Source organism: Staurois parvus, unplaced genomic scaffold, assembly GCF_062004578.1.
Source record: "Staurois parvus isolate SC_StPar_1 unplaced genomic scaffold, SC_StPar_1.0 ptg000195l, whole genome shotgun sequence".
Taxonomy (NCBI): domain Eukaryota; kingdom Metazoa; phylum Chordata; class Amphibia; order Anura; family Ranidae; genus Staurois; species Staurois parvus.
The window spans coordinates 12,044,092-12,056,438 of NW_028317991.1; the positions used below are offsets into that span (position 1 = coordinate 12,044,092).

Below are 12,347 nucleotides of genomic sequence, written 5' to 3' on the forward strand. Positions count from 1 at the left end.
ATTGCACTTGGGGCTGGGTCATTCACGCTTTGGTGGGGAATGCAGAGTTATGCTGGATCTTGTAGTCCTCCTGATTTATAAGATGCTAGTCATCCTCAGTAATCCTGATATGGTGCCGATAAATGGTTACTACAAATAATAAGCAATGGAGAGAGGCATCCAAATTGTGTAAATAAAATAGGACAATGTGCGCTATCATACAAAAATGTGAAAACCTATTGATTGAGCTGCTGCAATAACACTTTAAAGTGATCCCCGCACTCCAATCATAATCATATGGCGATAGTGTTGCGCTAACTCATAATATAAATATAATACCAAAAATCAATATAATAAACAAAAATCCTTTTAAGATTGTGACAGTTCAATCAAAATATAAATAGTGCTTTTAAAGTGCAGTTGGTGAGTTAGGAGCACTCAGACGGGGAGCAAAGAGCACGCATCACTTATTGGTTGTGAAAGGAGCATCTGCACTTATTGGATTTCAAATTAAGCCCCCGATCACATCAAAGACAATTTTGAAATCATGCGACTTACAGTGAAGTTGCACGATTTCAAAATCGGGTGACCTGCTGATGCAATTTGCAAGACATCTGACACAGATGTCAATGCAAATTGCAACAAAAGTAGTGCATGCACTACATTAGAAATCGGTGTGGCTCTGACCAAGTTGGAACCGCACCAATATGACTGCTCTAATAGCGGACAATAGGGTGCGACTTGGCATGCGATTTGCAAGTCGCAAATGGCATGCCAAATCGCACCCAATGTGACCGGGGGGTAAGGACTTTAATTCCACATTAAGGACTATTATCAGTTTATTGTATTTAAGTTTACGGTTTATTTCATCGTTTATTTGGGCAGCGCTTCTCATATGCACGTTGTGTTGTCTAGTCAAGTGAAACTGTTACCGTGTCCTGAATGGTCAAACAAAAAGTTTTTAAACTGAACTGAAATCAAAGTGAAAAACACCTAATAAAAACAAGACCACTGTAAGCAACTGAAAGCACCAGAATAGCTGAGAATTTTCCACTAAAGCATTTCTTGGAACAAAGGGTCCAGGTCCGAGGTTCCCTGGATAGTGGTCCTGCTGAAACATTCTTGAAATTCTGAAGCACAGAAGGAGCCATGTGGTTTGGAAAGCAGTATTCCGGCATTTCCAAGCAGACCAAACCTTCTTGGCCCTGAGCAAGAGAAGCAATTTCCCTCAAAACAAGTTTACTGCCATAATAAAATGTTTTAGTCATGTTCTGACACCCTGCTCCTTCCTAACAACCAGCCACTAGCAATCCCCTTTGGATTACTCCCAGAAGAAGCAGCCAAAATACTACCATTACAAAGTAAAACTGTTTTCTATTTATCTGCCCCCCACCCTCCTCTGTGTGAAGAAGAGAGGGGAGAACAGATCCAGCGCTGCGCACGGCTGCATCTATTCTTCCCTCTCTTCCTCTTCACGCAGCACTCCAGCAGTAGTAGAATCCATTGGCTCCTGCTGCTGTCAATCAAATGCAGTGAGGATAAAGAGCATCTTGCTATGGGGACACACGAAGAAGAGGAGGAGGAGCCAGGAACACTGCCAGGGACCCGAGAAGAGAGATTGGGGCCACTCCACAATACCACTGCACAGAGAAAGTGAGTATAACATGTTTGTTATTTTTTTTAAATTTGACTTTAGTAACGCTTTAAGGTAGTTGTTCAGTAAATCTACGGCTCAACTGTATATTTTTTACACCCCATCTTCTCCCCCACAGTGTTTAAAAAAAAAAAAAAAAGAAAAAAGGGAAGTCAAAATTCTTTTGTTCTATTTTCAATTTTGCACTTACAGTATTATATATATTTAAATAACATTCTCCTGACCTCTGCTGAGTCTCCAAAATGGATGGTGTACTCCAGATACGGATAGACCGCATCATTGACCATGGTAATATTGCGCTGCTCTGTTTCATCCCATAAATGAGAGATTGGAGGATGGATAGACACGTTAATACAATGATCACAGGGAACCACATTCACTAAAACTGGGCCTAAAAAGGCTGGAAAGACAACAAAAAGGAGAAAATTACTTAGCAAGAAAACAGTGCAATTGTGCTAAACTCAGAAAATCAAATCTATCCACCTTCAACATGTCAGAATATATACAAATTGTAAAATACACAAAACCAACTTTATTTAAAGTATCTTTAGGCAAAACAATCTTTTAGTTTTAGATGTAAAAAAATGGGACTCAGCGAGCGCTTAAATAATAAAAGCAGCTAGTACACTAAAAAGGAAACCGTAAACCTTCTAAATAACAAATAGGAAAACATTGTGCAGTGCAAAAATGAATATATAATAAATAAATGTAAATACCAAGGATGTATAAAGTGCTAAATATCTGAATGACAGCGCTGGTATTAATGAATATATCAAAGTGCTAAAAGATGCCCAAATAAAGTGCTTATCAAACTAAAAATATGATGTCATAATGGATGATATATAATTAATAAATCATGAGCATCCAAATAAAAGTTCCAATAAATATCAGTAATCCAGATAAGTGAATCTTGTATCCAGGGGCGGACTGACAACTCATGGGGCCCCCGGGCAATAGGGGAATGTGGGGCCCCTGTGTCCTTGACCAAACTCAAAAACGCCTATGAAAAAGGTACCAGGGGCATCTCATGGGGCCCCCTACTAACCCTGGGCCTTCGGGCAGTGCCCGAGTTTCCAAATGGTCAGTCCGCCCCTGCTTGTATCCCAGTAGTAAACAGATAATTCGTTGACGTGCGGGGTATAGAAAAAAATGCACACTCACCAGATGCGCATTTTAAGTGCACAGTATGTAATTAAGTAATAAACAGCCAGAGGTCCCCTCTACGGTAGGATGGAATACAGCCTGGGATGGAAAACCTCCTCTGTAGCTTTGGGCGGTAAGAGGTCAGCCAGAGGTCCCCTTAAAGGTGAGCTGCAATATGGTCCGATGTGGATCTCCCTCCTCTGGCTACTGGGATGGTCACCTGGGTTCCTTCTGTCTGATGTGTAGTGATCGGTGTCTCCTTTGAGTAAGAAACTACTTCTCGAGGTAGGAAATCCACCTGGGTGATCTTAGAAACTCCAAGTTTAATAAGTCTTCTTCTGGGGTTTAATTACTAAAGCTGCAGAAGTGCACGAGATTCTGAGTGAACCAGCTTTAGTAATTAAAGGAGACGCATACGTTGGATTACTGATATTTATGGAACTTTTATTTGGATGCTCATGATTTATTAATTATATATCATCCATTATGACATCATATTTTTAGGTTGATAAGCACTTTATTTGGGCATCTTTTAGCACTTTGATATATTCATTAATACCAGCGCTGTCATTCTGATATTTAGCCCTTTATACATTCTTGGTATTTACATTTATTTATTTTATATATCCATTTTAGCGCTGCACAATTTTTTCCTATTTAGTTTTAGATGGAATGGAGAACGTTGAACCCTCATTTTTGGGGGGAATTTACACCCCTCTATTTGTGGCAGTAAACACTGTCACGTAGAATAAAAAAGTTAGGAAAAAACAACCTATAAGGCCCCTTCCACACAGGTGGACTCCGCCAATCAGACCCACCTGCACAGCGAAGGATCTGTTTGCTTATCCCCGCTTAGCAGGCGGGTGACAAGTCCGTGTCCGCTCCGCTTGTGCAAAGCAGACATGGACACAGCCCACCATTCTCTATGGGGCAGTCGGATGTAAATGGACCGCTTGTCCGTTTACCGCTGATGGCCATCCGATTTGATTGGCTGAATAGATGGGGAACGGATCCCCCATCTGTCTGTTTTCAGTTGATTGGAAGCAGGCAATTGTAAACTGACACATCTTTTTAAATCCACCTCCCCATAGAGAACAATGGATGGTCCGATTAGTCCGCCGCGTGTGAACGTTTTTTCTTAGTTTTTGTTATGAAATTTTGTAAATAAGTGATTTCTCTCCTTCACTGATGTGCGCTAATGAGGATGCACTGATGGGCACTGATAGGTTGCACTGATGAGGAGGCACAGGTAGGTGGCACTGATGGGCATTGACAGGCATCACTGATGGGCACTGAAAGGTAGCACTGATACATGGCACTGCTAGGCAGCACTGATAGGCGGCACTGATTGGCATTAATAGGTGGCACTGACTGGCACTGATAAGTGACACTGAAAGGCAGCTCAGATGGTCACTGATATGTGGCATTGATGTGCACTGGTAGGCACTGAGATGTGGCACTGATGGACACTGACAGGTGACACTGCTGGGGCTACACTGATGATTAGGGCACACTGATGATCAGTGTACATGTCCCCTCCGTGGAAAGCCGCTTACCGGCTCTCCTCCCCTCTCGAGCTGTCAGCGTGACAGCTCGAGAGGAGTGAAATGCTGATAACCGGCATTTCCCTGTTTACATGCGATCAGCTGTGATTGGACACAGCTGATCATATGACCGAGCCAACATCTTCAGCTCTTTCTGTGATCGGTGATCCGCTGTGTCCGGGGGACACAACGCACCGCTGAACACCGTGCATGCGTAGTGAGAATGGGAGGACGTTATATGACGTCCTCCCAGAACGAGAACCACCTTGCGCCCATCATTACCTTATATGGCGGGCAGGAGGTGGTTAAAGGATAACTTTGTATGTAATAATCTCCATTTCACGCCAAAAGAATTTAATACAAACCTCAGACACAAACGTCTGTAGTGTCTCAGAGCTCTGGCCTGTACAGAATTTTCATCTTTCTAGGATTCAGCGGCCTCTGGAATACAGTTCAATATGCTGGCCATAGAAAATGACTACCTGTCCATCTTCGCTCCACAGTCTCTACACTGTTATGTACAGCACAACTGTTGCCTAGGCTCACTCACTTCTCATATCTCCGCCTTCCAATCTGTAAGGTTGTAAACGGTTTTAGGAAATGGTCTTTCTAAAGCTTAATGCGGAGTTCCACTCACCTGTCAAAAGATAAAAGTCAGCAGCTACAAAAACTGTAGCTGCTGACTCTTAAAAAACAGCCACTTACCTGTCCCTCGGTCCCGTGGTGTGTCCCCCGCAGCCCGGTTCACCAGCCGTCCTGGATTCCAGGAGGCCGGCATCTTCACTGTTGGCACCTGGCTGTGATAGCTTGTGGCTTCACAGCCGGGTACCCACTGCGCATACGCTTCATGAATGGTTCTGTAGTCTTCTGTGACCTGTCACGTGTCCCAAAAGACTACAGGAAGGAAGGGAGGGAGGACGCCTAGGCGATCGGACCGGAAATGGGAGCAGGTACCTGTCAAATTCGGGTACCTGCTCCCCCCCTGCCCCCCAAAGGTGCCAATCCTTAATGCGGGGGAGCAGTCCTTAAAGCGGAACTTCTCCTTTTGGGTGGAGCTCCGTTTTAATGTATTTGTGTTGGTTGTACTATAGCCCAAACATGGGTGACTGTTTGCACCGCAAAAGTCGCCCGCAGAATCATGGAGCTGAACAGTGTCCTACCAGATGCTGTCACTGGGTATTCAGGCAGCTGTGGAGGCTGGCTGTCTACAGACACCAAACAGGGTAGATTCCTCCATCCATGCATGAGAGAAATCTAAACATACAGTTGCAAGAAAAAGTATGTGAACCCCTTGGGATTACATGGAGTTTTGCATGAATTGGGCATAAAATGTGCTCTGAATGTCATCTAAGTCACAACAATAGAAGAACACAGTCTGCTGAACATAATACTACACAAACATTAGATGTTGCCATGGTTTAATTGCACATAACATGTAAACATTCACAGTGCAGGGAGGAAAAAGTATGTGAACCTTTGGACTTAATAACTGGTTGACCCTCCTTTGGCAGCAATAACCTCAACCAAACGTTCCCTGTAGTTACAGATCAGACCTGCACAACGATCTGGAGTCATTTTGGACCACTCCTCCTCACAAAACTGTTTCAGTGTAGCAATATTCTTGGGATGTCTGGTGTGAATCGCTCTCTTAAGGTCATGCCACAGCATTTCAATCGGGTGGAGGTCAGGACTCTGACTGGGCCACTCCAGAAGGCATATTCTGTGCTGTTGCAGCCATTGTTTTGTTGAATTACTTGTATGCTTTGGGTCATTGTCCTGTTGCATCACCCATCCTCTGCGGAGCTTCAGTTGGTGGACAGATGGTTGTACGTTTTCATGCAAAATGTCTTGATAAACTCTGGAATTCATTTTCCCATCAATGACAACAATCCGTCCAGGCCCTGAGGCAGCAAAGCAGCCCCAAACCATGATGCTCCCTCCGCCATGTTTCACAGTGGGGATGAGGTTTTGATATTGGTGTGCTGTGCCTTTTTTTCTCCACACATAGTGTTGTGTGTTCTTCCCAAACAACTCAATCTTGGTTTCATCGGTTTCATATATTTTGCCAGTAGTGCTGTGGAACATCCAGGTGCTCTTTTGCAAACTTCAAACGTGCTTCAATATTCTTTTTGGACAGCAATGGCTTCCTCCGTGGTGTCCTCCCATGTACTCTATTCTTGTTTAATGTTTTCCTTATTGTAGATGTGTCAACAAAAATGTTAGCATGTGCCAGAGATTTCTGTAGGTCTTTAGCTGACACTCTGGGATTCTTCTTTACCTCATGCAGCATTCTGCGCTGTGCTCTTGCAGTCATTTTTACAGGACGACCATGCCTAGGGAGAGTAGCAACAGTGCTAAACTTTCTCTATTTGTAGACAGTCTGTCTTACCGTGGACACATGAACATCAAGGCTTTTGGAGATACTTTTGTAACCCTTTCCAGCTTCATGCAAGTCAACAATTCTTGATGGTAGGTCATCTGAGAGCTCTTTCTGCGAGGCATGGTTCACATCAGACAATGCTTCTTGAAACCAGTAAACCCAAAACAGGTGTGTGTTTTTTAAGGGCAGGACAGCTGTCGGCAACACATCCAATATCATCACACTGATTGGAGTCAAGGTTGGCTCACTCCTGGCTCCAATTAGCTCTGGGAGAAGTCATTAAGCTAGGGCCTCACATACTTTTTCCTCCCTGCATTGTGAATGTTTACATATTATGTGCAATTAAACCATGGCAACATCTAATGTTTGTGTAGTATTATGTTCAGCAGACTGTGTTCTTCTATTGTTGTGACTTAGATGACGTTCAGAGCACATTTTATGCCCAATTCATGAAAAACTCAACGTAATCCCAAGGGGTTCACATACTTTTTCTTGCAACTGTATATGGCTAGCAGTCGTATCCTGGCCATCAACAGAAAATATTGACCACTTGTTTCATGTGATTTCTCCCCCCAAAAAATTGGATTTTTGACATACATGTAAAGTCCATTTCTTGGAGTATATCACAGTACACATCAGCTTTAGCAATCCTTACTAGCAGGGTTCTGTGTCATCCACAAGTGGGTGGACACTGGCAAAAAAATAAAAGACTGGAAGTCCCCTCCTAGGCATAGCCCCTCCCTTATAGGAGAGACTTCAGTCTTGTAACCAGTCATATACCACAACACAGAGGGGAGGGATCTCTGTGCCCCATGATTTACTCCAATAAATGGATTTTAAAGGCAAATCAAAAATCCAATGTGCCTGCAAACGCCCCACCAAATGCACACGTGAGGGCATCCTTCATTTTTTTTTCCTACAAAACTGGGCCTGAGATTCCGACTTTGAAGCTGGGCCAGGGGGTGGCCAAAAGAAAGTCTTGAGAAAGAAAAAGTGAAAGGAGCACCAAGTCTGAGAGGTCCGCCTGTCCTTCTTTCAAAGTGGTAAAAGAGAACTCTTCCTGCACAAGATTTTGTGGCTATACTTATCCAGGTAAGGTCTAAAACTTTCTTCATGAAATGGGAAACTCGCCAATAGCTTCTTGCAGAGAGTCTCTGCAGAGCAATTTTATTAATCGAAAAAAATCCTGTGCACATGCACTAACAGAAGGTCCAAAATGGAAATCTGCTGAATGGAATCCTTCAAGGCATCCATTGCAAAACACAGGGCAGGAGGGAAATCCGCATGGAACTCACTCAGATCAGCATCTCCATTAGAGGGTCCAACCCTCTGGACAGATGCTTCGCCCCAACCTTAAGACTTTGGCAGCCTCAAACGGCTGCAACTGCTCACTGGTGTGCTACATCCATCAAGGCATAAGACGCTTTTAACAAGGATTCCACACACTTGGCAGTAGCATCCTTAAAAATGAGGATGTCATCCATTTGTCCATGTGAGGTTCTTGTTGAGGCGACAGACTGAAGGCATGCTCTATTTCTTAGTATGAGAGGTGTTCATGTCAAACTGGGACTTTTGAGTTTATATAATAAAAAGAACAAATTTCAAGGAGTGGAAACTACATTTATTTTTCAACATTCTCCCCTGCTACATTTATACACTTATCCCAGCGTTTAACTAATGCCTGGAAAGCTTCGGCATAGAAAGATCTGTCAGTAAGCCTGAACCATCCTAGGACAGTCGGCTTCACTCCGTCATCGTGGTCACCGTTCCCACAGAAAGATTAGTCTCGTGTAATTCCACGATAGATTGTGTGTCGATTATACAGGATCAGGTGTTCCATGCGCTGAATGTTCACAGGAATGACTGCGGAGGGCTGGGAACCACCATGCCTCTGATCGTCACTGACAGATGTACAGCCATCTTTGAAACATTTACACCATTCAAATGTCTGTGACTGAAGCCTCATCCTGTACTGTGCTTGAAGTCTTCTGTAGATATCCTCATGTTTTATGCCTTTGTTCACAAGAAACTTCATCACCACACATTGTTCCATGCACAATCTAACACTGTTGTCTGCCAACTTGATTAACGGTCTCTGGATTGGCCCATGACATGTGCACCGCCTATCAGTAGTAGGACACACTTTCCACTACTACTGTGTGTAGTACCGGTAGCATCCTTTTTATACCTGTAAAATTAAAATTCCCGGTTTGACTTGAACGCCCTTTGTAAACTCTTCACTATTGCAGAGCAAATCTCTACAGCCAAGTGAATAGCTTGCTGGTAGGAGCCCAATCCGCATACAAAAAAATCTTTACAGTGAAGATGTAAAGGTTCTTATGACAATGGACATCTTGATCCAAAAGGCTTAAACTTCTGAGAAGACGACTCTGGAAGCCAAAGCTCCAAGTCCATGCACACGTCTGTGAGGAACTCAGGCATGCCATAGTTTCCTTCTGCCACAAGTTCCTTCTCCATTAATGGAGAGGGGGAAGGCAAGTGAGAAGGTCTGCAACCCTGGCAGCACAAACCAGACAAAATGCTAGAAAGTTGTTGCAGCCTCCCCACTAGCCCAAGCAACAAGTCCTCCTTTGTCATGTAAGAACTAGAGGAAGGTGTTTCAGAGGTAGCAAAAGCAGCAAACATTGGGCGTCAGAGCAGCAAGGAGCAGATAGGCCCCCCACCTGGGGGGAGGAGGGCCTACATCCAGATTCTTCCACACCCAACAGCAGTATTCAGGGCCCATTCCTCCCTTTGTCCCCTCCTCTCTGCCGTCTTGTAGACATATAGCGTACAGACATTCTAAGCTGTGACCATTATGAAGTAGCAATCCCTAGTCAGATGAGAGGGCACAGTGCTACTGCACCAGTGTGCCGAATACCCATGGAGAGGATTTTACTATCAGCCACTGCCCCTTTGCCCCCCACCCAGTGCAGGTAATGCTCATGTGGCTCTGGTAAGGAAGTGTCCAGCTCTGGTGTAGCACTGCCATTGCTGTAGGAGACATCCAGAACCTCTGCTGCAGCTACAAGTAATTCTATATTGTTGTCACAACCACAATGCTGCTAGATGCCTCTGTCCACCATGAGGTTATGGAGATGATGGTTGCCACCAGCTGACATCACCCCCAAGTAACATCACACAGATGGCTAGTCTAGGAGAACAGGGGGCAGGAAATACGTCTCCAGAATGCAAACGTCTCACAGCAAATTGTCCAGGTGCCCCAGAACAGAAACCCTTTCAGTGTAACTCGCCGCACAGCTCTCAGGTGGGCAGGGAACAGAACGGGAGGATGTATCTGAACATCCACACAGGGGAATAGGCAAGATCGTTCGTGACACTGATCTCTCTCCCACACTGCTCTCTGTAGATCAAGTAAGCACCAACAACACACTACACCTCCCGGTCACGGCGCTGTGTCAGCCACATGAGCTGTGTGTGGAGGGAGAAGGGGCAGGGAGGGCTCTGGCTACAGAGTAAACATTACAGGCCATCACTGCGTCGTGTCCATTCTTCCACTGGTGCGGGGTCTGGGTACCATTCTTCTGAGCAGGGTAGCTGTAGGAATGGATTCCGATAGTCCAGTCTCCTGATCCCTGTTGGAATTATTGAGAATCTGCAGACAGCTGCACAACTGTGACCATCACTTTCAGACACACATATTATTATACTGGATTTATATAGCGCCAACGGTTTGCTCAGCGCTTTACGTTATAGTGGGAGGCAATACAGTCACAATACAGTTCAATACAAGAGGGATTTGAAGGCCCTGCTCCTTGGAGCTTACAATCTAGGAGGGAGGGGTGAATGGTACAATAGGTAATAACTGTGGGGGATGGAGTGGTTGGAAGAGTAGAGGATTCCAGTATTAGAAAGAGGGCGGGATAGGCTTCCCTGAAGAGACAGGTTTTCAGCGATCACCTAAAAGTAAGTAGAGTAGGCGATAGTCTGATAGATTGGGTTAGGGAGTTCCAGAGGATGGGTGATGCCCTGGAGAAGTCCTGGGAGGAGTAGATATGGGAGCTAGAGAGTAGGAGGTCTTGCGAGGAGCGGAGAGGATGGTTTGGGTGATATTTAGAGACAAGATTGGTTATGTAAGTTGGGGCAGTGTTGTTGACGGCTTTATATGTCATTGTTAGCGTTTTGAATTTTATCCGTTGGGCAACTGTGAGCCAGTGGAGGGATTGGCAGAGAGGGGTGGCAGATACAGAACGGTTAGCAAGGTGGATGAGTCTGGCAGCAGCGTTCATGATAGACTGGAGTGGGGGTAGCCTGTGATGAGGTAGGCCAATGAGGAGGGGGTTACAATAGTCGAGGCGTGATATGACAAGGGAGGGAATAAGTTGCTTAGTGGTTCCGGGGTTAGGAACGGGCGTATTTTGGAGATGTAAACGTACATCTCTTCTACAAGGGAGGGGTTATGACTAAGGAGAGGCTTGCTGACTCTTTTTGCCAGTGTCCAACCACCTGTGGATGGTGCATAACCCTGCTAGTAAGGATTACTAAAGTTACTCTGTGTCCTGAGCTGTTCCTATAAAAAAAGGATTCTTTTCAGATACTGCTAAAGATGTTGATGCTACAATATTAAAATACACCGGTCACACATACACACTAGTGAGTCCAAAGCGGCTGCCAAGAATACTTACTTTCTGTAAGCGGGCAAAAACCTTTAGCTGTGGCTCCAAGGGAGACTTCGTGATCTGTGAAACTATGGACTATTGGGATATAGGTGGACAGAACATCTATGAAGTCCTTGGTCAAGTCACAGTACCGGCTTGTGATATTGCGGCAGCTTTTGCTAGCGACAACTGAACGACTAGAAAAGTACAAACGAGAGACCTAACATTAAACCAATAGAGTGCAAAAAAAAATTCTATCATGAATAAATAAAACACTACATTACCAATCATAAATATGGCATGTGGAAATAAAAACCAAAAACATCACAACTATGCATTAGTGTCAATTCCTACCACCAACCATAAACAATAAAAACACAATGTTCTAGAAGTATTTTGGGAAGTCACATGTGAGAAAAACAGTCCTTTTTCAGCATTATTCACTCCTCAACCTTTCAGTACAAAATGCTTCCAAATATATTCACTCCTGTGCAAATTCATCCTTAACCCCCTTGGCACCGGCGCCTCCCAGCCCTTTAAGGGTTTCAGAAGTCGGGAGGCGGGGTTTAGAGTCATGTGACCGCCGTGACGTCATGTCACATGATCGGGCAAGGTCCAGATTGAAAGAGATCGGGACCTTTCTGTGAGTACCAGATGTGTGCTGGGAGCGTGCAGGCCGCACATTTCCATTCGGTTAAAGTAGTTGTAAACCCTTACATCTACCTAGTGAAGTGACTGGCCTCAGGTGATACACAGGGATAAAAAAAAAAAAAATCTCCTATACAATTGTACCTGTTTATCTGCAGCCCTATCTCCTCTACATCGGTCCAGAATTCACACAGCATTTCTGAGCTTCAGAAAGCTGGGGGCGGGGGTCTGATGTCACACACTGCACAGCATAGTGCAGGCAGCTGCCTGTAATCTGAGACCTGAGTGAAGAAAATGGACACCCCCTTCTACACAAAAAAGGTACACAGTTGAGGCTGTCAATCACCTGCTGTGTGCTGGAGAGCTTTCTCCCGGGATTG

General features: G+C 44.6%; 1 protein-coding gene across 1 annotated transcript in view; it reads right to left on the reverse strand.

Annotated features, from left to right (window-relative positions):
• The window catches only part of LOC149461720 (interferon alpha/beta receptor 2-like), a 79,472-nt gene that overhangs the window by 14,341 nt on the left and 52,784 nt on the right, over positions 1 to 12,347 (reverse strand). The window contains exons 4-5 of the mRNA XM_089677973.1: positions 11,347 to 11,516; positions 1,858 to 2,033 (exon numbers count right to left, since the gene is read on the reverse strand). Coding sequence (XP_089534099.1) covers positions 1,858 to 2,033; positions 11,347 to 11,516 — 346 coding nt within the window. The remainder of the gene's footprint in view (positions 1 to 1,857; positions 2,034 to 11,346; positions 11,517 to 12,347) is intronic.